General features: G+C 42.2%; 2 protein-coding genes across 2 annotated transcripts; one reads left to right on the top strand and one right to left on the bottom strand.

The window, feature by feature from the left end:
* Positions 1 to 10,530: 10,530 nt before the first annotated feature.
* LOC104883253 (uncharacterized) lies at positions 10,531 to 11,997 on the bottom strand. The gene has a single exon (XM_010667744.2). The coding sequence runs from the start codon at positions 11,995 to 11,997 to the stop codon at positions 10,531 to 10,533; it is 1,467 nt and encodes a 488-aa protein (XP_010666046.2).
* A 6,294-nt stretch (positions 11,998 to 18,291) lies between these two features.
* LOC104883249 (tetraspanin-3) lies at positions 18,292 to 27,522 on the top strand. Its single transcript, XM_010667734.4, has 2 exons — positions 18,292 to 19,059; positions 26,873 to 27,522. The coding sequence occupies exons 1-2, from the start codon at positions 18,547 to 18,549 to the stop codon at positions 27,215 to 27,217; spliced, it is 858 nt and encodes a 285-aa protein (XP_010666036.1). The 5' UTR covers positions 18,292 to 18,546; the 3' UTR covers positions 27,218 to 27,522.
* Positions 27,523 to 27,851: the final 329 nt, after the last annotated feature.

The following is a 27,851-nucleotide window of genomic DNA, read 5'->3' as shown; positions in this document are numbered from 1 at the left end:
TGGAAAATGAGAGTCTGATGGAAGAACTTACAATTTACCAACAGCATCAGAAGTTGTTGCGTTTATTGCTGGAGATATTGATAGTGCTAACAAAACAGATATAATTATAGAAACAAAGGGTGGAAAGTTACAACAAATTTCTGAGCTTCATCCTTCTTACCTTGCAATGCAATATCTACTGTTATTTCCATATGGAGAAGATGGATTTAGAATAGATATTATGCATAGAGATAAGAGTCCGACAGAAAGTTCAACGAGAAAAAGATTTAAACTCACTATGGGTGAGTTTTTTGGATAACACTTATCCAAACCTACATGACCATATTTGGGAAGCTAAATACTTCCAGGAAAGAGAAATTTTGGCGCTAACAAATGAGATGGTGGAGATAGTTAATGATCATGTTGTAAATGAATACATCATATTATATCCTCGTATGTTTTTAAGAAAGTGGTTGTTTCTGTCATGTTTCTTTTTTAATAGGTCGTCAATAAGTTTAGGTGGATCTTTTAGTAGAGGTAGTTGAACCTTCCCTTGCATGCAACATAATGAAAACTTAGGCTTCATTGTCTTGCTTTTTTTATTTACTCTCTCATGAAACCACATTTCTTCCCCACAAAACTCACATATATGTAGGGTCTCCTATAACCGTATAGCTCTCTGTTTAAAAAAAACAAATGAATTAATAAATTTTGATCATACTATATAGTTTTACGGTGCACATTATAATTGCAAAATTGATAACACGTGCATATGCGAACCTGTAACGATCTCCATACCATCTACGACGTTGTCATTATTTGTCATGTGTAACGCACTCGTCTTGAATGGTAGTATTTGATTGACCACAATTAGATGATGCAATATTTTCATCTTTATGAACGTCATATTCAACAATACGTGTTAGATTTGATATGAAATTAATATAAAATTATAAACATCTACTATGAATACTTTAAAAATAATATAATACCATTTATAATTTTCCATGTGACTGATCTGAAGATCGTTGAACTTCGAACCACATGTCTCTTTGATCTAAGTTGACTTTATGATTGCGACAACTCCAAAATGTCTCCTGAAGACATACCACTTCCTATAATTGAACGTTATTTTATAGCCAATAATTTTCAACTTACTTATGTAATAGAGACAAATATTTTAATTATATTTATATATATACCTCGAGTTCTTTTCTCAAGCAATATGAGCTTTCTTTTATTTCCAGCAATTTGTGATACATTTTGTTTCTCTGAGCCAATTTATTACAAATTGTCAGCATCAAATAATACAACTTTATATAATCAAAAGATAAAATCACGTTCCTTAGAATATGCAATTGTAAACTTTCATTGAAATAAACTACAATCAAAGGTAAAATATATATTGAAAAATTATATCGTTAATAACAACAATTGTAGGCTTATAGTTTGAACTATTTGTATAGCGTGGTGCTTCAAGCGACGATGAAGACGATGATGAATGCAATGCTATAACAAAAATTTAGAAAGCACTTAATGTTAATGTGAAAACATAATTCATTATACAAAATATGCGCATTATTTATTTAATTACCTCTAAGCACCATTTGAGTAGTACACACACTACTCGAATCATTACTTATAGTGTTTATGGAAGTTGAATTAAAAATGGATTGATCTGAAGATAATATAAATAATTAAAACAAAGTCTATATGAGGTTAACGATAATACTAAAGGTCATATAAGGAAAAAAATCTTATACTACAAAAGTATACCATTAGTTGAGTGACAAATGATATTTTGGTTAAATATAGGTTGTTTAGCTCGTATACTATGCCAACACTTTTCACGTTTTTGTGATAATATTATTTTCCTTTATGCCTTGCAACGCGTTGTTCAAAACGTTTAGATATGCATTCATGTAGAGATAGTGAAGACTCTGCAAAATTGAACAAAACTAGAGTTGTAAAATGTACATATCATTGTAATAAAGTAAAACATATAAATAAGAATTATAAATCCATTATACAACTAAATGAAATTAACACTGATCAAAATTAATCATGTTATATTTGCAGTGGTTATTTATTAAAACTTTTACAATTTACATATTTCTTGATATTTATAATAGATTTGTAAAAGATTACGTCTACAAACGAAGTAATTAAGGTTATGTTATAATATACATAACCTTACTGTTTCCTATAGTTCACTTATATATTATACTTTGATCCTATTAATTTCATAATAAACTTATCTTTTTTTCGCGGCCCAAAATGAAATCCCATTAACATAACCTACTTATATTATATAACTGTCACTGCTAATTGACCCAAAATAAAGAAGACCAAATTCTTATCCCCATGATATTTCTAAAATAGTCGTCCAGCTTCCTTAACATTATAGTTGCTTGACTTGCTTCATTTCTATCATTAAATTGCATGACTTATTTCTCTCTCTTCATTTCCTCCCATGATTTCTTTCTATCTCTTCATTTCCTCCCTAACTCACATTCTCTTTCCTAAAAAAAATCAAATTCTCTTCATTTCTCATTCTCTCTCTTAGAAATTCTTCATCAATTTATCATTTCTCCATGAATCTCTCACTCAAAAAATCAATTGAAAGAAAAATATTTTACTTAAAAAAGTATATGTGAATAAGGAAAAAACAAATTCAAATATACTACCTCCGTTTACTAAAGATCTTCCTTGTTACTGTTCCTACAGACATTAAGGAGGATCCATTTGTGTGGGGTGTGGGGTGGGTAAAGTAGGAGAGAGAAAGCGGTTAAGATAAATAAACAAACAAAAAGGGGTTAAAGTAGGAGAGAGAAAGGGAGATTCTTGGGTAAAATCCAGTACATCAGTAGGTTCATATCTAAACTAACCATGGTATATTGGTATGTGAGCCTCTCTTTAAGAAGCTGAAGAAAAGTGTCGTTGCCGAATGGGATGATGATTGCCAGAAAGCCTTTGACAAAATCAAAGAATATTTATCCCACCCATCTGTCTTGACACTTGCTTTGCCAGACATACCTTTAAGGCTCTATTTGACTGTGACTCAGACCGCGCCTGGGGTCATGTTTGCGCAAGAGGTTGATGGAAAAAGAGTGTGCCATTTACTACCTTAGTGAAAAGCTCTTAGATTACGAAACCCTTTACACTCCGTTAATAAAGTTTTGTCTTGCACTAGCCTAGGCCACTAAGAAGCTTAGACACTATATGGTTACCCACACACATCCATATAGTGTCACGACTACATCTTCTTAAGTTCTTGTTCTAAAAGCTAGCCCTCAATGGTAGACTCTCCTGTTGGGTAGTTGCTTTAGCTGAATTTGTTTTAAAGTTTATCCCTTACAAATCCATTATAGGCAACGCCATTTCAAACTTCTTAGCACATTTCCTTGTAGATGAATCTTGTGAAGAATATGAGTTCCTGATGAAGACTTTCTCATGACGGAAGATGAAAGTTGGGGACTATACTTCGATGGTGCTTCCAACCAAAAGGGATGTGGCGTCGGGGTACTCCTGGTATCACCAAAAGGCGAACACAATCCTCTCTATGTTAAACTCGACTTTGATGTTACTAGTAATGCAACCGAGTACGAAGTATGTATCATAGGGCTCTAGGCCGCAATGTCCCTCGGCATTAAGAAACTAAGAGTATATGGTTATTCATCTTTGATCAACAACCAAATCTCTAAAAGATCAAAACTTAGAAACGGAAGCCTCTTGCAATTCCAAACTCATCTAGAAGCTATCACTGAACAAATTTCTTAAATACGATATACATACCTTCCCTGAGAAGAAAACCAATTTGTTGACGCTTTGGCCCGCTTAGCCTCCACGAATAGGATTCCCAACATCATGCCATAATTGCCCCTTATCATCGAGAGAATGCAGGAGCCTGCTTACGTTCACACTTAGACACTGAGCCAGATACTTTCCCTTCTGAACCCTAGTTTATTGACATCCTTAACTAGCTAACCAAAAAAGAATATCCACCTCGAGCCCTCTTCTATCTTACTATTGTTGTTGGTGGTTCTCAACGCCTTATTTTGGTGTTTTTGAATGTACTTTCTCCATGTATTGTGGTGTTGTTGTAGTTGGGTTAGTGGAGGGGCTTCCAAAGGAGGTTAGGGGAGGGGGATTACCGGGGTGGTTGAGGGTGGTTGCTGCGAGTAGGGGAGGGAGTTGGGGTATGGGAAGGGTGATAGTGGGGCTGAAGGAAGGTGGTAGTGGGTGGTGGGATGAGTAGAGGAGGTGGGGGCAATGGGAGTTTTGGTTTACAAAAACTAATAGAGAAAATAAAAGAGAAATAAAAATAAAAAAATTACCTTGCTAATAGGTTACTGGTCATGTGGGTGCATTTTTGGCGGACCTCCCCACATGTTGGGGGTATTTAAAAAATAACTCATAGTTACAGATATTAAAAGCGGACGGGTCAAAATTGGGAGTGTTTCTGCCTAGAAATTAAGGATGATAAATGCCTTGCCAAGGAAATACCGAGTCAGATCTGAATGTCCTGATTCAATAGTCTGTACACCGGAATCCTGCAAAAGGTAAGATTAGACTGCCCCGGAGGTGGTTCCGGGATCGCCTCTCCGACGCTCAAGTCAGTGATCAAGCTAGAGAGATAAAGTCTACAGAGAAATGCTCTGGTTTGTTAGGTAAGAATTCAATACCTTCTCGTTAATGAGGGTGCTGGGTATTTATAGTGCTTTGGGATTCCCAGCTGTAAGCCAGCTGGAAGGCACCGACAGCTGGAGGAAGCCCCCATAGATGGGCCCCTGGGCGCCTATGGACCTGCTGGGCCTTGATTCTCCTTTAATTGGCCCAGAGCTTGGGAATAATCCCAAACAATTAGCCCCACGCCAGGAATGGGGGATCTTGAAGCCTTGTTGAAGCATTTCCCGTTCGTGGCGGAACCTGGACCAACCTGAGGCGAGACCGACCCGGTCTCCAAATGGAGGGGAGAGTCAGGCCGACCCGGACTCAGAGGAGATGGAAGGGCGTGCCGACCCGGTCTCCATGGAGGAGGGGAGGCCAGGCCGACCCGGTCTCCAAGGGGGAGGGTCAGGCGAGGCCGACCCGGTCTCCAGAGGAGAAGGAAGGGCGTGCCGACCCGGTTTCCATGGAGGAGGGGAGGCCAGGCCGACCCGGTCCCCAAGGGAAAGGGTCGGGCGAGGCTGACCCAGTCTCCAGAGGAGAAGGGAAGGCAAGGACGACCCGGTCTCAAGAGGAGAAGGGAAGGCAAGGCCGACCCGGTCTCCAAAGGAGAGGGGAAGGCGAGACCGACCCGGTCTCCAAAGGAGAGGGGAAGACGAGGTCGACCCAGTCTCCAAAGGAGAGGGGAAGGCGAGGCCGACTCGGTCTCCAAAGGAGAGAGAAGGCGAGGCCGACCCGGTTTCCAAAGCAGGAAGGGGGCGAGGCGACTCGGTCACGAACGGGACGAGCTGAATGGACGCGGCTCGAATGAGGGACTAATGAGCCCCATGCTTGTCTGAGCCGGTGCCATTCTTCGCTAAGTTAATCTGGGACTTAGGAGATTGACTCAACTAAGGAGGGGGACCTCCTTGGGCCGAAATGGGTGGACGCGGCTCTGATGAGGGGCCAATGAGCCCCATGCTTGTCCGAGCAGGTGCCATCTCTCGCTAAGTCAATCGGGGACTTAGGAGAGATTCACTCAACCAAGGACGGGGACCTCCTTGGGTCGAGTTTGGTGGACGCGGCTCGGATGAGGGGCCAATGAGCCCCATGCTTGTCCGAGCCGGTGCCATCTCTCACTAAGTCAATCGGGGACTTAGGAGATTGACTCAACCAAGGAGGGAGACCTCCTTGGGCCGAGTTGGGTGGACGCGGCTCGGATGAGGGGCCAATGAGCCCCATGCTTGTCCGAGCCGGTGCCATCTCTCGCTAAGTCAATCGGAGACTTAGGAGATTGACTCAACCAAGGAAGGGGACCTCCTTGGGCCGAGTTGGGTGGACACGACTCGGATGAGGGGCCAATGAGCCCCATGCTTGTCCGAGCCGGCACCATCTCTCGCTAAGTCAATCGGGAACTTAGGAGATTGACTCAACCAAGGGGGGGGGACCTCCTTGGGCCGAGTTGGGTGGACGCGGCTCGGATGAGGGCCAATGAGCCCCATGCTTGTCCGAGCCGGCGCCATCTCTCGCTAAGTCAATCGGGGACTTAGGAGATTGACTCAACCAAGGAGGGGGACCTCCTTGGGTCGAGTTGGGTGGACGCGGCTCGGATGAGGGGCCAATGAGCCCCATGCTTGTCCGAGTCGGCGCCATCTCTCGCTAAGTCAATCGGGGACTTAGGAGATTGACTCAACCAAGGAGGGGGACCTCCTTGGGCCGAGTTGGGTGGACGCGGCTCGGATGAGGGGCCAATGAGCCCCACGCTTATTCGAGTCGGCGCCATCCCTCGCTAAGTCAATCGGGGACTTAGGAGATTGACTCAACCAAGGAGGGGGACCTCCTTGGGCCGAGTTGGGTGGACGCGGCTCGGATTAGGGGCCAATGATCCCCATGCTTGTCCGAGCCGGTGCCGGGATCTAGACTCAATTGCTAGAATGCTTGAGCCGGCGAGCTGGTATGCTTGAGCTGGTGAACTGGATAATCTCCATTATCCCTTGAATGCCACATGGCATTTGTGGATTATTGGGTTGTTTGAAAACATGGTGGCGATTCAACTTCCGGGAATTTCACGAAGCTTCATGACGTTTCACCTTCTTTGGGGCGCACCTTTTGGTCATTCAGGCCGTCTCAGAGAGGCCCATTACGGGTATTTAAAGGCAGGTCCCGGTCCATTATCGGGCGCGGGGTAGGGAGCGCGAGGTTATCGCCTATAAATAAGGAGAGGGGGGAGAGATTTTGGAGTTCACTTCATAATTTTCTCTCTCCAATCTCTGAAATTCTCCTCTTTCTCTCTCTACTCCCAAGCTTTTCTCTCTCTAAGTCCGAGTTTCGCTTCTCCGTCCGACCAAGTACGCTTTCCTTTTGATTTTTCTTTATGTCTTTTTCCTTTCCTTTTAATAAAATCGGTCGACCCCCTCTTGTTGATAAATAATGGGGAGATCGTCCGAGTTAGTGACACCCCCTCCTTCACCTCCTTATAATCTAGCCAAGGAGGTAAGGGGAATGGGAATGGTATTGGTGTCAACTTTAATAAGTTGCCCGGATCCCTCGGCCATGCCCGACACGCTTTCCCTCCCCAGAACTCCCTCGCAAACCGAGGAGGAGAAGGCCGAGGGTGCCATCCCCCTCCCTTGGGAGGTGTCCCTGGCCTATCCCTCTTCGAGGAGTTACTTAGATCGGTATATTTCTGATGGTGTAGTTAGGGTAACTATGCCGGGAGAAGAAGGTGAAGCCTCCACGTCCGGTCGGTTCGAGTATCCGGAGATTGATCCGAGAGGTGGTCCGGGCGCCAAATTTCCCTTGCCCTCGCTAATAAAGGCAATCTTACAGGATCTCCGGGGCCAAGCCGCGAGGTTCCAAATTAAGTACCCCTATTTGCTGGTCCGACCCGATGCGAGTCACACAATCCTGCCCCCCCCCCCCCCCGGGTTGCACGGCGTTTTATTTCAAAGCCTTGGAGATAGGTACGATTCCCTTTGACCCAGTTAGAAAAAGACTTGGTGAATGCATACAATTTGTGCTTGGGTTAGATATCCCCTAACTCCTGGGGGGAATTTTGGTCGTCCAAGTCATATGCGAGATGATAGGGGTTAAGCCGACCGTGACTCTCTGGCGCCACATGTACAAGTTGGTAGAGATGATGGCCGGGGAGCATGGTCCGGGCTGGTGGTGCTTCCAGGCCAGAAGGGGTTACCAAACCGTTCTTGACCTCCCCACTTCTCAAAAGGGTTTCCGAAGGGGTTTTGCTTTTGTTTATTTTGGCGGGAAGTGGGACATCCCGGTGGTACCTTCCTCTTCCGAGCCAAATCACGGGCTCAATTTTAAAGTGCCCGAATTATCCGACGACGAAGTTGTGGCTGCCTGCTATATGCAATTGGAAGCCTGATATATGGAGGGGAAGTTTTCGTTGCCGGCAACTGGCTTGCAAGCAGTAAATTGTTTAAGAATGAGAACTTCTTGGCCGTAATGGGGCTCAATCCGGCCTTCCCTAAGGGTAATTCGGTTAGAGGGGGTCCAGTTTGCTCTATAATGTGTTTTTTGCTTTGCTTTTCTAACTTGTGACGTTTTGCAGACGCTTCTCTCGCATTCATTAGAGAAACCGACCCCGAAATGGCTGAGCGGAGATAGCGGCATCGCTGAAGGCGGCTCGGATTCGAGCGGAAATGAGGGCAAAGACTTTGAACAAGCCTGCACCCCCGAAGGTATATCTTTGCCCGACCCCTATTGCTTTCCTCCTGAATTTTCGGAATTTTAGCTAACTTCACAAGGGTCTCACGATCCGTCCAACCCGAAACCGAAGAATCGCAAGGAAAGGGCGGACGATAAGGTAGCACTGACTGAGAAGGCGTTGGCCAAGACCCGAGCTGAAAAGGATGCAGGAGTGGAACCTGGGTCGGCTAAGAGGGCCAAAGCGGCTGCCTCCATCGAGGTGAGCAGTCCTCGCACTGAATCGGCCCCTCTGATCCTACACCTCTCGGATTTTGTCCCGGTGGAGAGCCCTGAATACACGCCCCGTTCACCAACTCCATCTCAGAGTGAGAGGACGGCGTCCGGGGTGGTTGTGCCTTTTACCCAGCTGACGAGGGCTGACAAGAGGGAAAGGATAAACAGCGCCCTAGACATCCTCTACACTCAAGCCGACCGGGACCACATCAAGGAGGCCAACAAGAAGAACGAGACCAATGAGCTTTATCGCTCTTGGATAGAGGTAAGTGTTGACCACATGATTTCCTTCGTTCGAGTTTTTTTAACTTATCGCCCTGAAGCTAACTTTTTATCCCTTACAGTTCTCGATCCGGATGACACACATGGCGGAGAGCCGTGTTGAACTCATGAACGAGCTCCAAGATCTGAGGGAGAAAGAGAAGAAGCATTTCGACAGCATGTGGGCGGCAAAGGAGGCGAAGCGACTGGCAGAGCTGCGTCTCGACGAGGCCAAGAAGAAGATAGCGGATGGTGAGAAGACCCGGGGGACGAGCGTATAGCTTGGGATGAGGAAAGAACTAAGCTGACGATGGCCAAGACCGATGCCGAGAAGGCCAAGGCTGATGCTGAGAAGGCCAAGGCGGATGCCGAGTCTAAGGCGGCGCGGATCCAAAGCGACCTGGATAGGGTTCAATTTAAGCTGAACACTACCGAGGCGCAGCTGAAGGAAGCCAAGGCGCAGGCATCTTGGGCCGAGGAGCAGTGGTATGCCCATTGGCAATCCTCCAAGGCCTGCGATGATTTCTGCAATGAAGTTGGCCAAGTTTCCCATAAGATGGGTGAGCACGAGGCACTGGCCCGGCTTAAGACTGCCCTGGCCGAGACTTGTCCGTCCGCTGATTGGAACTCGGTTTGGTCCCGCTATCAGGAGATCTCCGACGCCGAAGCCGTCGCCATCCGGGCTAAGATAGCCGAAGAGGAAGGTGAAAGATGATGATGCCGAGGAGGACGAGAGCGCCGATGGGGTAGATAGTGGAGATAGGGCTGAAGCTACAGCCGAGACAAATGCGGCCGATCCATCCTCATCGCAGGCCGACCCTTCTCAACAGCTTCCTTAGTTTCTGCGCTGCTTTGCTTAGCTTTTGCCTGACTCCTGATGATCGGAGCACTTTTGTAACTGTCTTTGTACTTTTTGCGCACAATCCTTGTATTTTTGCAAACTTTCAGTTTATTTTTGCAACTTTCATCTATGGAATACAACTATTATTTTGCAATTTTCGTTGTTATTTTGTTATTTGCAATATCTTTTATGATTGACTGGTTAAGTCTTGCAACATTTTATATTGGACTGGTTAAGTCTTGATTTTATTTCATGGGGTTATGGGGTTAAAAACCCATCTTGGTACATGGACTGGTTAGTCCGATTCAATACATATGCAATTTAGATAGATCCGACTTGACACTGCCGGTTGTACAATGCCCCTATTGTAAGTAACAAAATAATTACACAGTATCTTTTGAGATTGTCTAGATTCGAAGGCCGAGCCAGCGGCACACCTTTGGGGGACTCGAGTCGAAATGTCCCTGGCTTAAGGACCTCTGTCACCTTATAGGGGCCATCCCAATTTGCCCCCAACTTTCCTTTGAGATGGGATAGTCCAGTGGCTTCCACTTTTCGGACGACCCAGTCGCCTAGGCAGATCGGTCTGGGCTTTACTCGTCTATCGAAATGCCGAGTGGTCTTTTGCTTGTACCGGATGGCTTGCAGCAGAGCATTGCCTCGAGTCTTAGGCAGCAGGTCCAGATTTATGGGTTTTTCTTCTTCGTTTTTATCAAACTCATAAAACGTCATTCGAGGAGAAGGAATACCCACTTCGACCGAGAGGATGGCCTCGCTGCCATATACTAGCCCGAACGGAGAATGCCCTGTAGCTTCCTTTACTGTTGTTCTGGCCGACCACAGGACCCCGGTTAGGTCGTCTACCCATGCCCTTTAGCTGCGTCAAGGGATTTCTTGATTCCCTTCAAGATGATTTTGTTGGCCGACTCGGCTTGGTCATTGGTTTGGGGTCGGGAGACGGCTGAAAACCTTGTCTGAATGCCGAATCGAGCGCAGTAATCTCGAGTCGGGCCACTATTAAATTGCCTGCCGTTGTCCGATACTAGAGCCCTTGGAATTCTGAACCTAGTGATGATGTTTCTCCAAATGAACATCTGGACCTGCTTATTGGTTATCGATGCTAGCGGCTCGGCCTCTGTCCATTTGGTAAAATCGTAGATGGCACGATCAAGAACTTCCTTTGTCCTGACACTGGGGGAAAAGGACCGAGTAAGTCCATGCCCCATTTGTCGAAGGGTAACACTGCTTGAATCGTGGTGAGGGGAGTGGCAGGTGCTCATGGTATGTCCGAGTGGATCTGGCAAGAGGGACATCGTCGGACAAGATCTGAGGCATCTGACTTCAAAGTGGGCAAGTAATACCCGGCTTGTAAGGCCTTTCCGGCTATTGTTCTCCCCCCCTTGATGGCTCCCACAGGCTCCTTGGTGTATTTCCCTAAGGATGTAGTTTCCTTCCTCGGGGGATACACACTTGAGAAGGGGATGAGTGAAAGACTTTTTGTAGAGCTGCCCTTCATGCCATAGGAACCAGCCTGACTTATGCTTGACCCGTTCAGCTTCTTTAGGGTCATTAGGCAGGGTCTCGTCTCGTAAATACTCCACAATTTCGTCCATCCAGTCCGAGGAACGATTGAGGACGAGTTGCTCTTTGGCATTTATGCTGGGTTCCTTCAGCACTTCCCACGTTATAGTCCGAGGGGCCGACCCCTCAGCGGAGCTGGCCATCCGAGCCAAAGTGTCGGCCTGTTGATTTTTCGAGCGGGGTATATGGGTAATTTGAAATCCGGACAGCTTTCCAATAACAGCTCGAGCTTTGGCCAAGTACATTCTCATGTTATCTTCCTTGGCCTCATATTCTCCTGAAACCTGACCCACAATGAGCTGTGAGTCGGATTTCGCTACGATCGATGTTGCTCCGGCCAGGATGCAAAGCTCTAACTCGAGGATAAGGGCTTCATATTCAGCTTCGTTGTTGGATCCGAGGAACTCGAACTTAACAGCGTATTCAATTTTATCTCCGACCGGGGGTTTGATGACCAGTCCTGCCCCACAACCATTTTTCGTGGAGGAACCATCGACCTGCAGTACCCATTCTTCTTGTGAACCGACCGGGGGTCGGGTTGCACATTCGGTGATGGAATCAGCAAGGGCCTGGGCCTTGATTGCTCTTCGTGGCTTGAACTCTAACCCGAAGTCAGCAAACTGATTCGCCCAATCAGTCATTCGGCTCGAATGATTTCTGCTCTCAATGATCTTTCGAAGTGGTTGTCCGGTTAGGACTTTGATGGGGTGCGCTTGAAAGTAAGGCTTGAGCTTCCGACTCGCCATCACTAGGGCGAAGACCATCTTCTCAGCATCACTATACTTAGCTTCCGCCCCCTATAGGCGTGGCTGATGAAGTAGACAGGGTGTTGCTTTCCTTCTCACTCGGCCACAAGGACTGCGCTAAGAGCGTTGTCCGAGACAGCTAAGTATACGAGTAAAGGCTCCTTCGCACTAGTACAGAAAAGGCAATTTGCGTCGGATGTGAGGCGCCTATTTGCGTCGGACTCTGGTGCGACGCCAAAGCCCTCGACGCAAATGACTCAGAAACGATCTGCGTCGTATGCGGAAACGACGCAGATGGTTCAGCTATTTGCGTCGCACTCGTATACGGTCGACGCAGATGGCTATCCCAGCCCAATTCAGAGTAGTGCAGAGGGTAATTGCGTCGCCATTGCCTAGGGTGCGACGCACATTAGTGATTTGCATCGCACCTCGGGATATGTGCGACGCCAATTACTATTTTAATTAAAAAAAAAAAAAATTTAGACCTACAATATACTGCAAAGATGATTCTCGAACAGTAGAAGAGAAGATTGAAATCGAAGTAGGAAACGAAACGCAGATCTAGAGTAGAGTAGAAATTTCAGAAAGACGCAAATTCAATAATTTTATAATTTACAAGTCCAACACAAACATTAAACCACCAAATTTCTATAATTTACAACCCGAACACAAAATAATATAAAAAAATCAGATCTAGAGTAGAAAGACGCAAAATTCTATCAATTTCCTTCCATTTCTGACGAAGAAAACTTCCAGAGAAACCAAAAAACAGATCTGCAAATGAAAGTAAGAAAAAAAAGTCAATAAAAATTCAGACCTAAAAAGTAAAAAAACAGAAGAAAAATAATTTCAGAAGTATAAAACTCGAAGACAATGAAAAAATAAAACGAAGATGCGGCGAAAAACGAAAAATTCACGAAAATGAAAAAACGAGGTCTTCAAACAAGATCTGAAAAAAATGACAAATTACAAACAATTAAGACAGGCGAAAAACAAGAAAAAGAAAAAAAAATAACTTACCTTATTTTTGGAGTGCTAAGAACGAAATCGCTCCTTGTGAAGTTCGTTGCTTCTCGAATGTTGTTGATGATAAAACAAACAAGTTACCTTCGGTTTTAGTCACGTTTAATAGCCGAAATTTTTGGCTTTATTTAAAAATTAAATTAAAATAAGAAGTCAGTGTCAAACGTCAGTCGTTATTTGTTGTCTAATTATGATTTCCGCTGCTGTTCACGGATGCAGACGAAATTGTTGATGTGAAAACGAACGAAATGAAGTTCGTTCTTCGAACAAGTTCACGGATGCAGACGGATGTTGCTCTTCGAACTGTGGAATTGTTGATGTGAGAACGAACAAAATGGAGTGAGAGAGGGAGAAGGAGGAAAAGAAGAGAGAGAAGAGAGAGATGACGGCTGCTGGAATTTTTAGGTTAAGGAAAGAAATGGAGTGAGTGAGGGAGGGAGAAGGAGAGAGAGAGGAGAGTGATAGAAAGCGCGTGGCTGCTGAAATGTTTAGGTTACGGAATTTCTAGTTTTTAGGTTTAAACCAAAAAACACGCGGGTTATGGGCCGCGAATCTGCGTCGGACGGGTCATGAAGTCCGACGCAAATTGGGCTTTTGCAACGCGCTAAATTAACATGCGACGCAGATCCGCGAAGACGATTTGCGTCGTATGTGCCTGAAGGTCCGGCGCACATTGGGTTTTTGCAACGCACATATGTTACATGCGACGCATATAGCTCATACTGGTGCTCACTTACACATGATGTGCGTAGCACCCTTCTTCGCGTGCGACGCAAATGAACCTTTTGCGTCATTTCCGTTTCTGTGCAACGCAAATCACCATTTTTCTACTAGTGCCGGCAAGGGGGAGATGAGTTTAGGCAAGGTTGCCAAGTGATTTTTGAGGGAGGTGAAGGCTAGTTCGGCCTCGTCGTCCCAAGCGAACTTCTTTCTCTTTAAAGCTTTGAAGAATGACAGGCTCTTATCAGCCGACCTAGAGAGAAAACGCCCGAGTGCAGCTAGGCAGCCGGTCAGGCGTTGCACCTCTCTTACGTTCCGGGGGCACTTCATCTCTAGGACCGCCTTAATCTTGTCTGGATTGGCCTCGATTCCTCTTTCATCTACTAGGAATCCGAGGCACTTTCCTCCTTTGACTCCGAAGACGCATTTTTTGGGGTTAAGCATCATTCGGTACTTTCTCAAGGTGCCCAGCGTTTCCCTCAGGTCAGCTGGATGATCCGACTGGGCCTTGCTTTTGACTATCATATCATCAACATATACCTCGATGTTCCGACCCAGTTGGTCGTTGAAGATTTTGTTGACTGTTCGCTGATATGTAACTCCAGCATTTTTGAGACCGAATGGCATCATCTTGTAGCAGTAGACCCCTGAGGCGTGATGAAGGTCGTATGGACCCTATCCTTCTCGGCCATGGAAATTTGGTGATAGCCGGCGTTCGCATCCATGAAGATGAGAAGGGCGTGCCCCGCCGTAGAATCGACCAGCCTATCAATTTTTGGCAGCGGGTGATTGTCTTTCGGGCAGGCTTTGTTTAGATCTGTGAAGTCTACACACATCCGCCATGCCCCGCTTGGTTTTTTGACCGAAACTACGTTGGCCGACCATTCCGAGTACTGACACTCTTGAATGAACCCCGCTTCCAGCAGCTTCTTGACCTCTGAACCCCTCTTTGATGTTAAGCTCATGGCACATGATTTTTGGGTCAAGGCCGGGCATTTCCGTGGCCTCGTAAGCAAAGACGTCCTGGTACTCTGCGAGCACTTGGATGATATCCCGCCTTGTTTGAGGATCCATGGCTTTGCCTACCCTCACAGTCCGATTGGGGTCCTGTCCGATCGCGACCTCTTCGTCATCCTCAGCTGGTCGAGATCGTTCGTACTGTTTGGGGTTGTCTGTTATATATACCCCGAGGCCGGTCGAGGGCTGACCCTCTTCACGTTTTCATTTTTTCGAGTCCTTTTGGACGTCGTTATTCGAGTCCTTTTGGACGTCGTTATTCTTGAGGCTATTTCACATAGCACTCTCTTGCTGTTTGCTGGTCGCCTTGTATCTTTCCTACCTTTCCGTCATTAGTTTCGAACTGCATGAGGAGCTGATAGGTTGATATGGCGGCCTTAGCCTTGTTTAGTGTGGGTCTCCCATTATTATGTTATATGGCAGAGGGATATTTACTACCAAGAAGTCAATTGGTAGGCTTCTTCCCTTGCCTTTTTCACCCATCCGAGTAGGTAGTTTTATTGAACCGACCGCGTGGACGGAGTTGCCCCCGAAGCCTATAAGCGGCTGATGCAGGGGAATGAGATCCTGCTCGCTGTACTTCAGTTTCTTGAGGCACTCAAGGGTAATGATGTTAGCGGATGACCCACTATCTACCAGCACTCTCTTTACCCTTGTGTTTGCCACCTTGAGTTCGATGACCAAGGGATCGTCGTGTGGAGTGTGCAACGTCCGACTGGGTTCCCCAAAGGTCATGACCGGGCAGTTGGTCCGGGGCAGCTGGACGTCAAGCACCTGATGCTTGAGGTTTTGGAGGTGGGCTTTGCGGGCTCGGCCGGTTAGGTCACCTGACGCGAATCCTCCAGCAATGAGGCCGATGAACTCCTCGGTGTCTCCGCTGTTCGACTGACCCACCTTTTGCTTCCCCTTTTCATCGCTTGTGTGTTTTAGGTAGCGGTTGAGCTTACCTTGGTCAGCCAAACCGTCTCGGGATTTTTTGAGTTCCTTGCAGTGCTTGGTGGTGTGTCCACATTCTTTGTGGTAATCGCACCATAGGCTCTTGTCCCTTCGGGAGGACGATGTCCGAATGGGTGCTGGCTTAGGAAGCCAAGCTTTGTCCCTGATGTCGAAGTAAATTTCTTTTCGATTTTTGTTGAACCGAGGATCATTGCCATTGTCGGTAAGCCGATCCCCTCGACCTCCCGTTCTTTGATATTTTTAGGCTGGTCCTTGTGGTTCCCCTCGTCTTTCCTTTTCTTGCCCCCTTCGTCCGAATGAAGACAGATATCCGTCGCCTGGATGAATCTCTAAGCCCTGGTCATGGCTTCTGAGAAGGTTTTTACTTCATTCTCAGCCAAAGACCACCTGAGCCGACCCGGTTGGAGCCCTAACATGAGGGCGACAAAAGCCACCGCGTCCTGCAGGTCGGTGATTTTGAGAGATTCTTCATTGAACCTCTTGATGTAGTCCTCCAGGGGTTCATTTTTGTCCTGCTTCACCCCCATGAGGTGGAGGCTGGTCTTTCTTTGCCTTTTTCCAGCCACGAATTAGTAGATGAACAGGTGCTCCAAGATGGCGAAGTCCGTGATGACTCCGGCTGGGAGTTCTTGGAACCAATTGAGGGTAAGGCCGTTGAGGGTGGTGGGAAAGAAACGACATCAGGTAGCCTCGCAGCTAGTTTGAACGCTCGTTTGAGCTTTGTAGGTGGCCATATGATCGTCGGGGTCGGTTATGCCCGCGAATGGTTCGATCAATGAGGTTTTGATTTTTCCCGGGGTTGGGGTCCCTAGGATTTCCTCACTGAAGGGGATCAGGAACTTGAGCCCCCCTCCAGTCAGCTTAGGCGGCTGAGAATGGGCCGAGTCGCCTTGCCCTTCTCGATGATGTTCCTTTTTGTTGAGGAACTCTCGGGCGTCGTAGCCCTGACTAAGGCGCTTCTGGTTAAGAAAGTGCCGAGCATCCTCTGGCTTCCGACCCGCACCACCACTTAAGGATTTTAATACATGGGTCTCTTTGCGATGACGGGCCGACCCCTGACGAGCCGACATTTCTTTGTCTCGATGACTGGGTTCCCTCGCATCGGATCGTTGCCGGCTAGGCTGATCCCGATTGGAACGAGAGTTGTGCTCTTCCCTTTGAGAGGGGGTACAGTACGCTCTATGTGCTCAGGTTGGTTAGTAGGGATGAGCTGGTGTTGCCTCTGCTGAAGTATGGCCATCATGTCCATCATACCTTTTTGGAAGGTTTCTTGGAGCTGGGCCGTGATAAGAGCAATGTCGGCCGCGAAGAGCGGTTGAGGGTCGACATTCTGTAATTGCTGAGAGGCTGACCGGGTGTCTAAAGTTTGAACGGTGGGGGACCGCCGACCGGGTGATGGGACATGCTCAGCCTCCCTATTATGCGGGGGTGAGTGACCTTTCTCAGGCCGAGGAACTTGGTCGGAGGTTTGCTTGTTGCGGGTGTTTTTGGTTGGTGCCATTGCTGACTGGCGTTTGAGGATTGATGATCGAAGCTGAGTAGCTAATGAGGTAAGTCTCAATAAGTGGTGGCAAAGTAACTTTTTGTACTATCCCCACAGACGGCGCCAAACTGTTTCTGCCTAGAAATTAAGGATGCTAAATGCCTTGCCAAGGAAATACCGGGTAAGATCTGAATGTCCTGATTCAATAGTCCGTACGCCGGAATCCTGCAAAAGGTAAGGTTAGACTGCCCCGGAGGTGGTTCCGGGATCGCCTCTCCGACGCTCAAGTCAGTGATTAAGCTAGAGAGATAAAGTCTAGAGAGAGATGCTCTGGTTTGTTAGGTAAGAATTCAATACCTTCTCATTGATGAGGGTGCTGGGTATTTATAGTGCTTTGGGATTCCCAGCTGTAGGCCAGGTGAAAGACACTGACAACTGGAGGAAGCCCCCATAGATGGGACCCTGGGAGCCTATGGACCTGCTGGGCCTTGATTCTCCTTTAATTGGCCCAGAGCTTGGGAATAAGCCCAAACAGAGGGTATTCTGATCAATTTTTTCTAATATAAATATACACATCGAGACGAATCTTAAAAAAACTATACATGATTATAGTTTTACCTGTAATAAAATCAAAATAATCAACTCAAAAATTAATGGTTTACTTTTTAGAACAACGATGTAGCAAATAACTACTCCCTCCGTCTTTTTTTATTTGCTACATTTTGCCATTTAGGGGTGTTTCAATTTATTTGCTACATTTGCAAATATTTCCATATATAGTACATAGGTCCCACACTTTATTTACAAATTTGCCTATCCACTCCTCTTGATTTTGTAAATGTTTCCATATATAATACATAGGTCCCACAATTACCTATTTGCTTTTTTGTTAATTCCATTTATGTCAATGGTCCTCACTTCCTGCTTGGTCTTTGTGAAAAAGTGCTTGTAGCAAATAAAAAAAGACGGAGGGAGTACTAGTTAGCCCCCTGGAAGAAGCCATGATAAAACATCACCGTCCACTATAACAGCGCTTCATAAAATAATCCTATTTAACCCCGCAAACCGTGCATCTAGCACTACCATATATAGACAAGCTAGTAAGCTACACTTCTCGACTCTCACAAAACAAATAAAGCACCCACCCACCTCCATCCTTCACACCACACCATATACAAAAAAAAATTAACCCCAAAAACCTCATTTTAATTAAATACTCAAATACCTCCAAATTCCCACAAAAGCAACCTCTCAACTTTTTTTCCTCTGCTACACATAATACACCGAAAACAACCCACAATCTGGATTTAGATTAAATCACAGGCTCACAGCCAAAAAAATTAAAAAAAATGAGGGCTAGCAACCATATGATAGGAGTTATAAACTTCCTGACATTTCTTCTCTCAATTCCAATTTTAGCAGGAGGAATATGGTTAAGCAGCAAAGCCAGTTCAACAGACTGTATGAGATTTCTTCAATGGCCACTTATTATAATTGGTGTTGCTTTAATGGTGGTATCTTTAGCTGGTTTTGCTGGTTCATGTTATAGGAATACTTTCCTTATGTACCTCTACATGTGGGCCATGTTCTTTATTATTGCTGCTTTGATTGGTTTTATCATCTTTGCTTATGCGGTTACGGATAAAGGGTCGGGTCGACCTGTCATGAACCGGGCTTATGCTGAATACAATTTGGAGGACTATTCGGGTTGGCTACAGAGGAAAGTTTCCGATCAAAGTTATTGGCTCAAGATTAGTTCTTGTGTTAGAGATTCTAGGACTTGTGCCAAGATGCGTCGGACTTATCATGGTGTACCTGAAACTACTGATGCTTTTTACTCTAGAAAGCTTAATCCTATTGAGGTAATTAATTCTATTTTTTTTATTATTATTATTATTATTTGGTGGTTTTTTATCTGTATCATTCGTTTACACGTTTATTTATGCATAATTTAAATAGTAATATTTTTAATTAAAATTTATAAAAAGTTGATATATTAAAAATACATATGAAGTCCGACTATATTACCTCTGTTTCATTTTACTCGCTACACTTCTCAATTTATGAATTTTTAGGCAATTTTTTGAGAAAAGAGAAGTAGAGAGTAAAAAGAAAAGGGATTCATGTTATAGGAGGGAGATGGAAATAGTAAACTTTCACCATAAAAAATTTAACAAGTATTATGGAACGGAGGAATGATTTGATTATGGTATCGTTATTATTTGATTAGATTCATGAGATTCTAACTTTTCATGTTTGTAGGAATTTAAAATTTGCTGGATGTGTCACTATTTCCTGCTTTTTGTTTGGTCGGATTGTTTAGCTCTTTTGAAATTTAAATTAATTTTGAATGCCAGCCTTTGTTGGAGTGTTCATGGTGTGAGTGTTTTGTTGGGTTAGAAAGAGTTTGAGTGGATAAGAAATAGTATGTCCATGGAAAATAGAACATCAAAATTTTGGATGTCAGAATATTCAGAAACAGAGTTTAGGGGGACTTTTTTTTATCTTTAAATGTTTTTCTATTCGAATTATGTCTCAAATCATTATAATTTTCATGTATTAATATTTTACTTTAAAATTATAATACTAAGTATTATTTGATTTAGTAGTTAAAATTTTAGTATGTAAATTTGTAATTATGGAATTCAATTTCATACCATGTATTTTCTAATTTAAAAGTTATAATTAAATTTGAAATCTATTGTTTTCGTTAGTCTTTGCTTTCATAAGACCACTCACTAGGATTTGGTTTCATATACTGTAACATGTTTTTCCTTAAATGTATTTCTGTTGGTGCCAATGAAAAAGGAGTATTTCATTTAAGAAGCAAGCAATTATACAATTACATTTCTTATCAAAATAATACAATTTCATTTATTTTTATTTACATAAAAATATTATCACATGACATGTTATTAAGTTTCAACTAAGGTCTTGTTCTCTTAGACTAATATTTAGTTTAGTTTAGTTTAGTTAATTCCAATTTAGTTTACTTTAATTTCTCTCTGCAATTTAACTTGTCTCATCAATTTGATTTATTTTAGTTTAGTTGGTTCTTAATATAAAAAAATGGTACTTAAGTCTTAACCAAATACTGTACTTAAAGAGGCTTTTAATACTGTTGACACTGCAGTAATAAATATCTAAATCTTTATGTATGAGAGATTGGTGATTGACTTTGTATTTGGTTCATAAGTTATGGAACTAGAGTTTGATTGCTGCATGGTGAAGCTTACCTGTGAAAGACTCTATTAATGCATAAATTTCGTAATACATCACATGGGATGAGGTGTGGGAGGTCATTCTTCTCAATAAAGAAATAAAAACATAATGAAATTTGCCCATCATCATCAAAAATCACTAGATGACAGGTGAAAGAAGATATTTTAAAACATAGGAAGGAAGGTCCTTTGGACTACTGCACTTTGCAAATTGCAAGTAGTGATATTGTGGACATGTAGCAGTGGTTGACTGTATTTCTTTGTAGTCCCTCCATCCACAAAATGTCCTTTTGGACTTTTGATACCTACATATAGGATTATCAAATGAAATAGTCGGATCCTAGGGAGAAATTTCGCAATTTCTATTTTAAGGGGTCGTTTTTTATTAGGTGACTTTAATCACTTTATAATTGTTATAATAACATCTCTTTGCATATCTAGTATCAATAGTTATATCAAGAGTAAATATTACTAGTAAAAAAAAAGAGTAAATATTAGAAGGTCGTGGTTCCTAATTAAATGAGTAAAAAGTTATATTAAAAAGTTAATTGAAAAATAGAGCGTTAGTAGAGGGGTCCACCATACACATCACATCGAGTACGTAGGTTTTGTGGAATATATTATACAAATGAAGGTAGCAAGGCTTGTATTTGTGTACAGACCTTCTAAACTTATAAAATAAGGAGAATGGCTTGGCTAGGTGAAATAGTCGAGTCAGAAAAAAAAAAAAAATCAATTACATAAAAATGTAGAAATGAGTTGGAAAAAAGATTCCTTTTTATGTATTACTTGATCCAAATATGTGAATTGATGTAGTACTCATCAATTTCTTTTTTTTTTTTTTTTTTTTTGCTTCATACGTTTTCGTTTTCATTATAATAACATCATACGAAAGCAGCACACAGATGAGCAGACCATGTGATAAGTAAGGATAGAGAGATAAGTTGACGCACATATTGTAATACCCTTGATTGTTTTAAAGAGATTTAGGAGGTCACTTATTGCAAATTTTTATATTTTTTTAGGTAGCTTATTCCCTAGTATTTGGGAGCAGTCCATTATGATTAGTGATTTCATAGAAAGTTTCTCAATAAAAAAGGAAAAAACCGTCTCGGAGACAAAATTAAATAAAAATAAAAAATGAAAAAATTGATCTAATACATCGCAAAGCGATTATTATTCATCCTTCAACTTTGCATGAATAGGGTGCATACAACGCTAGTAGGTATAGAGGGAGGCGCTTTCTAAGTGTTTACCTTTCACAGCAATCCTCTTTCGACTTTGCATGAATAGGGTGCATACAACGCTAGTAGGTATAGATGGAGGAGCTTTCTAAGTGTTACCTTTCACAGCAAAAGTTTTTCTTGTACAATGATTTTGCCACATAACCTATGCTACTCTCACGCGAGGATACCTTTTGTTAGAGAAATTAGCTTCGAATAAGTGTTCTTTCTGGGATTATTTATTTATGAAAACGGTAATATATTATAATAACTCCACTTTTATAGGAATCCTATTTGCAACCTCCCAGTACTTTTCCTCAACACGAACCAAATAAAATATCCTATATCACTCTTTGAAAGGTGGCATAGCAACACCCCCGCCCCTTCCTAAATTATATACTAAACTATGATTAGGCTTGTTTTTTTTTTTTTGTGAAAGATGATTAGGCTTGGTTAACGGTACTAATTTCTTGTAATACTAGCTTTTGTTTTGGTGCACTAATTTTTTACTATATAGCGGGGTTGTTATGGAGAAACTCAAAATCCAAATAATTGTTAATTTGTTATAAACAGCTAGGAACAAAGTACAAAGGAAATGTTATTCGAAAAAAAGTACAAAGAAAATGTTACGGAGTAAAAATGGACTATTGTGAGTACATTCTAATGCTTATAGTGCTAATGCAATTCATATCACTATAGTGCCTACTTAAGGCTCCGTTTAGTAGGGCGTAAAATATTTTCAGTGTAAAATGATTTTCATGGAAAACACAATTCCAAAGTTAGTTTTCCATTGTTTGGTGCAATGTAAGAAAAATGATGAAATGAAAGGGAAAGTAAGGAGGTAGTGAGAGGAGTGTATAAGAGAAGTAAGGAAAATAGTTTTTCCTTCATTTCGAAAGGAAAATGGTTTTCCATCATTGGGAAAGTGATTTTACTCCAATGGAAAATGATTTTACACTCTTTTGCCAACCAAACAATGTAAAACTGAAAATAGAGAAAAACACTTTTCCGGAAAAACGTTTTACACCCTACCAAACAGAGCCTAAATATGAAAATTTTAAATAGGAATGAAAGATTATTTCAGAATCATAATCCAATGCTTATAACTTTTTTTTCTACTTCTTTCAAATTTTTGATTTCACACTTTAAAATTACATCGATCAAATGATCCGAGTTATCGCTTGTATCAGCAATTGGTTTTGATAATAGTAGTATCTACTAGTAAAAGCAATTCCCAACTACTACTACTACATTTGGGTCTTGGGATAGAATATACATTTGCGTTATTGTGTCCAGTTCACAAAGAAAATAGTCAAGAGGGATTTTAGGAATCTTGCTGAGAAGGCATTTCGTATGCCCTTTGTCTTGCTACTTTTTTATTTATTGAAGGCTATACTTAAATGAGTCCAAAAGAGTCCATCTCACTTTACCTACCTCCTTTACGTTTTATTTGCCCTCATCTTAGTTTCCAAAGGACACTATAGCGCATTAAAAATAATTGAATAGCTTTTTTTTTTTTTATATTGCATGCTTTCCTATGGAAATTTCAATGGTCAAAGCTTTTTTAAATGCTTGTATACACAAGCTGCTTTATAACTTTGCCATACAAAAACCTTTGTGTAAGTTGTTAAGAAATGAAACGGACCTTTTCTTGGTTACTAATTTGGGAAAAGTTGAAAAATATAGTAAAATAATTTATACACTATTATATGAGAAATCAATTTCCCGATTTTAATAGTCAATTTTATGTTTTTATGGCAATGATATGTTCAATTAATTAAATTCATTATATATTTTGGCAAGAAAAGTAATACTTTCTCTGATATTTATTAGAAAAATTGGAATTTAATAATCCAACCTTTAACCTATCATCTTAAAACAGTCCCACTTATAAGTTATTTTTGAATAATCCAACCTTTTGCTGTTATCTTCTCACAATGGTCCACGACATTTTGTGACTGGTATAACAAGTCATTTCTCTCTCCTCTACCTCTTTTCCTCCACAACCACCACCACTAGCACCATCCTACGTTAGGCCTTTACCCCCACCCCAACCCCATAGCCCCACCCCAAGCCCACCCCCATAACCCCACCCCAAGCCCACCCCCATAACCCCACCCCAAGCCCACCCCACCCTACCCTCACCCAAGCCCACCCCCCCCATAACCTACCCTCACCCCAAGCCCACGAAATTTTTGCAGCCCCACCGGCTACAAGCCCCCACCACCCAGCCCCCCTCCCCTCCCCTTCCCCGCCAGTCGCGTCGCCCCCCTCCCCTCCCCTGCTGTCGCGTAGCCCCCTCCCCTTCCTCACCAGTCGCGCTGCCCCCTATCCCCTTCCCCTGAAGTCGTGCCGCCCATATCCTCCCCTTCCCTCGCAACCGTCACGCAATCCCCCTCCCCTCCCCGTCCCTTCTCGCAACTTTAAAACCCTTGCGGTTGATTTTGTTTTTCATTTCAAAGGGGGTTGGATGACATTTGCGGGGAAAGGGGAGGGGAGGGGGTTGTGCGGCGGTTGCAGGGGAAGGAGAGGGGGCTGCGAGGGTGGGAAAAGGGGGAGAGTGGTGCTGCGGGGGTGCTAGGTGTGGTGGGGGGAAGAGGTTGGGTGGGGCCTGATGGTTGGGGGTGGCCTGGTGGCTGGGGCGGGGGCGGGAATGGGGGACGGTGGAAGGGATGGGGGGTCAAAGTAGAGATAGAGAGGTGGAGAGGGGAGGAGAGAGAAATGAGTAGGAGGAGGGAAAAAATAACGTGAAGTTTAGGTTGCAAGTCACTGGGACCATTTTGAGAAGATACCATCAAAAGGTTGGGTTATTCAAAAATAACTCATAAGTAGGACTGTTTTAAGAAGATCGGTTAAAGATTGGATTATTAAATTCCAATTTTCCTATTTATTACTTGGTGTATTTGCCTTTTGGATTTCAAATTTTACAACGTTTGACCATATACCTCATTATGTGAATTACTATAAGATTCATCCCAATATTTTCCCTAAATCATATGCTTATGCTTTTTACTGCATGGTAATGAAGTTGTTTTTATGGTCCAGTTTTTTTGGAGATCGTGAATAGTAAAGGTTGTAATTAGTGTTACAGAATAACCCTCTAATATTGCTATCGTTTACTTCTTCTATTCTAAAATTCAAAAGTTTTGAAATTAGTTTAATACTCCCACCATTTCAAATTATAAGATATGTAAATTACTTTTACGTATATTAAAAATTTAGTTAGTTTTAGTTAGATTTGTATAGGTAATAAGAATTGACATTAAATATTGTAATAATCCATCCATTTCTTAAGGATCTTCTCTGTTTTCGTTTGAGTGCGTTTCTAAAAAGATCTTTTCTCTTTTAGTTTATTCTTTATTTGAATTTTTTTTCCCTTTTTACCCTCTCATGACCCCATCATATGGCTCACCATTACATTATTAATTTAATTTTACTCCCTTTTTTTTTTCTTCTGCTTTAACCGCTTATTTGTTTATTTATCTTAATCTCTTTCTCTTTCCTACTTTACCCACCCCACACCCACACAAATGGATCCTCCTTGGTATCTGTATGAACAGTAACGAGGAAAATTTTTATAAAACAGAAGGAGTAATCTATAATCTTATCTTAATAATATAAAGTAGCATTTAATTTTACATTGATAAGGTAAAATGTCTTATATTATGAAACAAAAACTTTGACCTAAAATATCTTATAGTTTGAAACACACAGTATTATTTTATGACATTGAGTTCTTCCTAATTGATCTATCTTCATTATATAAGTATCTTTTTATTTCTACTTTTTTGAATATTTGTATCTTCCCCATATTACACTTATTTTTGGACGGATGTGGTATAACTCATCGTAATGAAGTTTGAAATTCTGAATACATATTTCACCACTATGAGGTAATATGACTTTTAAATCTGGACCAAAGAAGTGAGATTACAAGGGTTGGTGAGATGTCATATCATGATTCATGATATTATGCATCTAGCAAAGAAGAAAATCAATTAGTAACTAGAATACTAATAAAATCCTAATAAACGATAAGCGCTGGTAAGATGTCATAATCTCAAGCATCAAGGGGAAAATGACCAACTAGAACAAAGGTCAAGTAGGCCGAGATCAAACTTACAACTACACTAACAACTTAGAGAATTTTTTTGTTTGGATAGATTCAGGACCACCATATGATAACCTTGAGCTTAGCCAATTACAGAATTATACAAGGGATAGATGACATCAAACTTTGGATTGATGCTCTTGAAAATATGTTCTATAATGACTGCTGCCAACCTATATGGGTAAGGAGGTAACATATTGATAACATAGTTGTGAAGGTCAGCTAGCTTATTTTCTAAAGTCTTGTGAAGAGGCACCTAAGATTTGAGATCTGATTTTATCTGTTGTGTGTCTTTTCACGCCCTCTAATGTTCCAAGTACAGATAGCCATCATGAAACCGGAATTAACTAACCTTACTCATAGGACTAATCTTTAATTATTTTTAGTGTAGGTCACATCACTAACTCCTATGATAGTGCCAGTAACATATTATTTGTAGTGTACTCTTTATTAGACCTAGAACAATCGACTCCATTGGAACTAACCCTAACCCGACTCGAAATCAAATCATACACAAAATTCAGTGAGACAACTTTTATCTGAAAAATTGAATCAAAATTTAAATTGACTAGAGTTCATTTATGTGAGCCAAACCTGATTTAAACCAAAGTTTACCCAAATTAATTGAATCGAACCCAATCAAATCAAGCCATTTGCATCCCTACTCCTTATTGCTTCCCAATTTGGCTCACTTGGTTAAAGACTATTTTACATGACTATATTGATTGAAGTCAAGTTGTGTTATAGTATGGAGCTAAATTATTTCTACTTGGAATCACCATAATGATTTTACTATCTCAACTAATAAAACATCAAAAAATCCTAAAGCTAAGTATGAAGAACAGAGTAATTGCTTAGTCTTCCTATTAAGAAATTTGTGTAACACTTGCTTGATCCATGGCAAATGTTGGATTGATCAATCTATCTTATGCAACTATTGCTTTAAGGTTGGCAAAAAAAAAACCTTCTTATAGTTAAAATTTTGGATACCTAAAATAACTCCAATTGTAACTTGTAACATATCATTACTTGATTGTTTTTGTTTTAGTATAATATATAAGCTTTCTTTGTATTGGTCCTAAAGGTTACAATATTTGTCTGCTTCTTTTGCATATGGTAGTCCGGTTGTTGCAAGCCACCAACAGATTGTGGTTTCGGCTATGTGAATGAGACCTTATGGGGGCCGGGAGGCGGGCTCGTTGGAAACAATCCAGATTGTGGAAAATGGAGCAATGACCAACATCAGCTGTGCTATTCCTGTGACTCCTGCAAGGCTGGTGTGCTCGCGAGCATTAAGCACAGCTGGAGAAAGGTGTCCATCATCAATATCATCGTTGTAATACTCCTTGTTATCTTCTATATTATTGCATATGCCGCTCTTCGGAACAACAAGAGGATGGATAATGACGAGTCGTATGGTGAGACTAGGATGACCAAGGCACACCCAAGTGCTTTACACTTCTAAACCACATTCATAATCATGGTTGGTAGATCCCATGGTTTAAACTATCTGGTGATGAAATGTGGTTTATGTATGTTCTCCATGGCTTCATATATGGCGAGTGTCATTTTCTCTTGTTTCTTAAGGTTTCCAAACGGAGGTCTGGTTTTGCGTACGTATAGGATATTCATGGGGTGTGCTTTCTTATGAAAATTTGTACCCAGTTGTGGAGGTTTCTATATTTTTTTTTTCTCTGGAACAAGTTGTGGATCTTAAGATAAAATAGTTTGAATCTGTAGAAATATATGTCGTATTTTTCTTCTGGTTTCTTTTTGTTTGGTTATTTAGGTGATTATTTGAAGGCAAGACTAAATTATACCCTCTCTTTGACATGATATTGCAACATTTCATTTTAATCGGTAATATGATTTTTTTTTTTTTTTTTGATTGGGAAAATAAGTATGCAAAGTATGCTAAGGAAATACCCCAACATAATGCTGGGGATAAGGATCGAACCCCTAACCTCAGAGATCAGAGGGGAGTGCTCTACCACATAATCTAGCTCCTCATCCTTAAAAATCGGTAATATGATTGATTTAGTGCATTTGATTTTTACTTCTTAAAAACGAAATTCTAATTATTTGAAGCCAACACTAAA

Source organism: Beta vulgaris, chromosome 9 (assembly GCF_026745355.1).
Source record: "Beta vulgaris subsp. vulgaris cultivar EL10 chromosome 9, EL10.2, whole genome shotgun sequence".
Taxonomy (NCBI): domain Eukaryota; kingdom Viridiplantae; phylum Streptophyta; class Magnoliopsida; order Caryophyllales; family Amaranthaceae; genus Beta; species Beta vulgaris.
This window is presented reverse-complemented; position numbering and strand designations above follow the sequence as displayed.